This window comes from Schistocerca piceifrons, chromosome 1, assembly GCF_021461385.2.
Source record: "Schistocerca piceifrons isolate TAMUIC-IGC-003096 chromosome 1, iqSchPice1.1, whole genome shotgun sequence".
In the NCBI taxonomy this organism is placed as follows: Eukaryota; Metazoa; Arthropoda; class Insecta; order Orthoptera; family Acrididae; genus Schistocerca; species Schistocerca piceifrons.
Window position 1 is genome coordinate 913,273,894 of NC_060138.1, and position 6,000 is coordinate 913,279,893.

The 6,000-nt window shown below is 36.2% G+C and overlaps 1 protein-coding gene across 2 annotated transcripts in view; it reads right to left on the minus strand.

The window, feature by feature from the left end:
- The window catches only part of LOC124717044 (TRPL translocation defect protein 14), a 166,747-nt gene extending 163,107 nt beyond the window's left edge, over window positions 1-3,640 (minus strand). For both annotated transcript variants that reach the window (XM_047243710.1, XM_047243720.1), the window contains exons 1-2: window positions 3,425-3,640; window positions 3,176-3,243 (exon numbers count right to left, since the gene is read on the minus strand). In XM_047243710.1, the coding sequence (XP_047099666.1) occupies window positions 3,176-3,243; window positions 3,425-3,470 (114 nt within the window). In that variant the 5' untranslated portion in view covers window positions 3,471-3,640. The remainder of the gene's footprint in view (window positions 1-3,175; window positions 3,244-3,424) is intronic.
- Between the last annotated feature and the right edge of the window lie 2,360 nt (window positions 3,641-6,000).

The window sequence follows — 6,000 nt, forward strand, 5'->3', positions numbered from 1 at the left end:
ATGCTCTGGCAGAGCATGACTGGTCTACTTGGAGATCAGGACATTGTCGAGGATCTGCTTGGAGGAAACATCTGATTTTTGTGATATATTCAGTTCATAAGTTAGCAACCACTGAGCACTATATAATGTATTTATGTAAAACTGAACTTATATATAGAAAATGAAAATGCTTATCTACACATTGAAAAATGTGAACACTCCCTTCTTTGTTGTATAAACATAACTCTGGCAGCTAAAAACAATATTAAATAACAACAATTACAAATTTATGCTGAAAATAGACATATTGTAGGGATAAAACATACCAACTATATTTGAAGTGTGTCGAAATACAGTTATCACAATATTAGTTCAATACCAAGAATGCAACTTTAATAACGAAGTTGCATTACCTTCAGGGTAACACTTCAGGACAACTTAAATGAATAGTAAGTAGGTTCTGTCACTGATACTCTTCCCACTAGGTGCTGTTATTTGAAGGTTTTTTTTCTATATTTCCTTGATCACTCTTCAAAGATGTTCCTTATGTCACAAGGTAAACCTAGTAAGTTTCATAGAGAAAACTCAGGTCTATATCTACACATTTTCAAGTCTTTGAACAAATTAATCCTTTAATTCATCTAAAGAATTTTCATGTATTTTCCTATAATAGTACCTATCAGCCACTAGTCTTACATTATCTTCCACTTTGACATGATGTACTTCAAGAAGTATTGTATACTAAATGAAAGAACAGTGAAAATGACTTCCATATTTCACTTTAGACAGATGATAATTAACTGTAATATAGATATGTACAAATAGGGAAGTGCAGCATAATTTAAAGTAGTAGATGACATATTTCATGATGAGAAAGTGACTGGATGCAAAGGCCAGGGAAAACCTTTCCAATTGCATGACAAAACCTGCCCTTCTTGGTCTCTTAGCCATTCATGCCATATAACTTCACTTTTTGGGTCAAGAGGAATGTCTGGTTTGAGTAGTTGGCTTCACCCAGTGACACAGTTTTAATGGCTGCTGGCCATCACTTTTGGTGCATAAATTTATAGTTCCAGTTGTGTTATGTGTATAACAGGATGACAAATGAAAGCAGAAAATGTACACTTTAATGGAGGTTTTCAGGTCCATTGCCATCTACAAATGAATATGGAATAATTCTTCTTCAGCTACTACAAAACATTATTCATACCTGGTTTCTAGCCACATTTCATTCCCAAATGCTATCATATGTTCTAGACACACCTGAAAAAGGGACATATGAGTTATGGCCACACAATCCATCAAAGTTAATGACTTCCAGTTACAACTTTGATCGCAGGACAGAATTGCATCTTATGAATGAAGGTCATCAATACAGTGAGAGCTGCTCAGATGTAACTATAATTTAAAGGTTACTTGTACAACAATGTTAATTTGGAGAATTGGTACTTGCTGACATGATAGGAATTTGTGTGAAGAAGGGTGGCAAAGCACAGTTCAGAACAAGTAGTTAAAGTGGGAATCTATGTCTGCATAACCCTTAGTTCACACTTCAGTGTCTGCCCAAATTGTGTCAGGCATCAAAAGATGCCACAAGACTGATTTACTATTCACCGACAATTGTCAATGCCAAAAAGTAATGACAAAGATGTATATTCACTCATACTCAGACTAGTAAAAATAAATGTCAGACTCTTAAAGAACATATCCGATTCCTTGTTGCCACAGTGCCAAACTATCTGTACGTAAGAGTTTGTGTAATAAAAGTGGCTAACTACCCAAGCATAACAAGATATTTCTTCAGTTACCGAATGATATTATCATGAAAGTCTCTTTTACAAAAAACTTCAAGGACACATTATCAGTGAATGAATTACAAACTAATTGACTGAAAAGTTCAATACAACTTTGTCAACTCAAACTGTCATCTTAGTGCCTAACCTGTAGTTCATGCTAAGTGATGAATCAATCTGTCACCACAACCACTGTTATTTTTTAAATTTTCTTTCATTTTTCCTCTTCACATTCATTGGCTTTACTAAGTAACTGAATATATGCACAGGAACATGATGTGACAACAGCCATTAACATTACATCACTGGCCAAAGTGACTCATATCAAACATTAGTCTTGACCCCACAACATGGATTAAAGTTAATGGATAGTACTGCGAACTTCACTTGACTCATGCCATGCCGTATGAAGTTGAGGCATAGCATGAATATAAAACAATTTGTGTTTTTACTTACTGCAAACTGGTGTTATAGTTTGCTCATTGCAAGTTGCATTTGGATGGGCACACACATTTAAACATGGTCAGTTATGGAGAGAGGCATTGTACCAAATTACATTCAATATAGGCTATGAACACTTAAAACAGAGCAAACAGAGAACAGGGTGTAAACATAAACGATAAATTTGAGAAGATTTCATAAAAATAAAATAATCAAATAGCTTATAAGGGTTCGATGTGCAGAAATGCTTATTTGTAATGTATAGATATTGTCACTGTCACATGGTTTAACATCCTCCATATGTTCCCTAGTCAATATATCAATCAACATTTACTGTCCTGCAAGATGCTCTATTCTCCTCATTCTGGGCCAGTTTAAGTAGTCCGGATCTATTTTTGTAACTGATTGTTTTCTGTCATATGGAAAGCCCGTTGATTCTTTGTTAGCAACCTACTTACTAAACACCAGTAGTTATTAATTTGGCAACGTTCATCCTGAAGATACGAAAAAAATGAAGTTATTTTACTAAACATGTTATACACTCAAGAATTTAACGTTTTAATATTAAAACATACCCCTTCTCATATCTGAAAAAAAAACTGTCAGATTATTGCTTTCGTACACTGTTTACACCATCTGCTCTCTAACAACTTAGATCACAAGTCTCAATGGATCCATTACTACTGAGGATTAGCCTACTAACGTGCGAATCTTTTCAGAAATTATTTATAAATCTGTGTGGAAGTAATTGTATTACTTATTACTTTCTATCATTCTCCAGGATTTTGAAGGAGTAAACTTTCCTTTCCTTGGTGACAACCAACTAATGCGACGCTAACCAAACCAAACTTCCACAGCAACCTATTCCCAAAGGTTATCACTGGGAGCGACCGCAGTTTTCTAAACTAGTCCTAACTTCATCAGTAAGCACTCCCGCATGAGAAAAAGAGCAAATCACTTACCTTCCATCCCATGTTTTCAAAAAACGTGCACAGACGTGATTGTCCAGTAGTTTTGCCACCGCAGGGGCCTGAAACATCGAAAGACTGGATGAACCTTATGAACGTGTGCGCAAATGTCGCATAGTAAGCGGATTTGCAAAATTTCCACCACGTATTAATGAACTAAACGTGTCACATAGTGTAAAAAAAATTATGTCCGCAAACCACAAGTCTTTATTCAAACTAAAAACATAACTGCGGTTGTCTTACCTCCGGTCAGGACGACCTTATATACTCTGTGCTTCTTGGTTTCCATCGTTGACAGATGTTCTAATGAAGTTGTAAAATACTAGTGATGAACGGTAGTGCTAGTCAAATCATTGCGATCACGATAATTGATTATGACATTCGTCAGCAACGAAAGATGCTTCTCTTCCCCTCTGTTCAGCTACACAGCCCTACCATCCTCCATGCCGCCTTGAACGACATAACTTTGTTAGCAGAACAGTTTGAAATCTTTGCCGCAACAAAGATGTGACAGTGTTACGTTGGAGAAACTTTGATATCGAATGCAACTCTCGATTGTATGTTCACCTTAAGCCAAATTACTGGCTAATTGATTCACAAGATCAGTATACTACTGTCACTCATCTAATACCATAACTACCATATGTCAAATTTTTTTATTTAATAACTAACATGCCGAATTGATTTGTTACACACAATATGGGTATTGCCATGTAGAAGAAAAAGAAATTGTAAATAAAGGTCGACCCGTTGTTCACGGAACAGTAAAGCTAAACGTTTCACAATGAATTTCAAGTAACGACATTCACGCATGTCCTCAACAAAATTCATTGGAACCATACGACTCCATCAAGATTCTTGGGAAGACAGTTGTAACGTTGCGTGTGGCGTCGCCTGCATAATATGTGTTGTGTATCGTGTCTCCTAAATCCTTATTTTATTTTGATTTGTTTCCGTGATATTTTGTGAAATTTCCATGGGGAGTAGCACATTTTTCTTATGAGTGCAGTTCCATAAAAGAGGTCAAGTACATGAAAGTAAAAAAAAAAAATAGCAGATTTGCCAATAGCGGGACAAAGATAAATCCTACACTGTGAACAGATAAGAATATAAATTGATGAACTAATTTTCCTTAGACAATGCTTTTTTAACAGTGAAAAAGTCAGTTGTATTGAAGAATAATAATAAAATTCATTGACTTTTTCTATTGGAATTTGCGCAGCTGAATAAGTATTAAGGAGAAAAAAAGGACATTTTACTAATAACTATATTTGCACATTCAAGAACAAAAAAATTTACAGCGAACACAACAGAATAATTAGCGCACACAAAGAGTGTTAGACAATGCCAAAGGTCTATTTTACACAGTGCACTTTGCTCGTCACACACGAAATATATTGTTCACACAATTCCAACACCCCTCCTTGAACTTATATTTTGTGTGTTGCTTCCACAAGATAAACCAAATATTCCCACAATCTTCTCAAACTTCTCCCTTTCCAAGGGTTTGGTCAGAAGGTCAGCTAACATGTCTTCTGTGTGCAGATAGTCCACGGCAATGTTCTGTCGCTCTATGTGGTCCCGAATGAAATGGTGCCGTATATCAATATGCTTTGTCCTAGCACTAGTAACATCATTTTTAGCTAGGTTTATGGCTCCCTTATTGTCACAGAAGATGGTTGTAGGTTCCTCAATTAAGTTGGGTTCAACTCACTTATTAATGTTCGTAGACATAATGCTTCCTGTGTGGCGTAAGATAGTGCCATATACTCGGCCTCTACGGTGCTCAATGCAACAGTTTTTTGCTTTTGACAGGACCATGATGTGAGGCCCCCCATTAATTTAAAACAGCAGCCAGTGGTGGAGTATCTGTCTCCCAATTCACTCCCCCAGTCCGCATCGCTATATCCCTCTAGTTTTGCGTTACCATCTCTATGGTATTTTAACTCATAGTTTGAGGTTCCTCTTAGGTATCGGAATATCCTCTTTACAGCTTTCCAGTGCTTTTCCTTTGGGTCTCTGCAATATCTGCTCACTGCATTGGTGGCAAAAGCAATGTCGGGTCATGACGTTTGAGACAAATATAACAGACTCCCTACTGCTTCTAAATAAGGAACATTCTTGTCACATTCCACATCAGTCTCATTTACACTTAACTTCACTCCTACTTCCATTGGAGTACTTATGGGTTTGCAATCACTCATGCCAGATTTCTTTAATATTTTTTCTGTGTATGATGATTGACTGATGCTCAATTCTTGTCTTTCTTCATCCTTAGTAATCTGCATACCTAAATAACGTTTGACTTCTCCCAAATCATGCAGCTTAAACTTGGTTTGCAGCTGTTTCTTGGAAATTCTCATTTGGCCTTCACTTTCAGTCAGGATAAAGAAATCGTCCACCCATATCACCATTATTATTATTATTTCTTCTTTTCTCCCTTTATAGTAAATGCTGGGATCTGCCTTGGTTTGCTTCATATTCATATTTATTAGAGTTTCATGTACACATCGATTCCAGCAACGTCCACTTTGTTTAAGTCCATAAATACTTTTTCTCAAACGCCAAATCTTTTTACTTTCTGATCTGGTTTTTATGGCTTCCAATTTCCCATTTAAATATGCCGTTTTAACATTCATATGATGAATTATTAAATTTCGTTTTACTGCCAAGGCTAAAAGATATCTCAATGAAGCATACTTGACTACAGGTGAAAAAGTTTCTTCGTAATCTACCCCTTGTTTTTGTGAATATCCTTTTACCACAAGTCTTGCTTTGTATTTTGGTGATGAGCTTCCAGGGTTCTTCAAATTGAATAC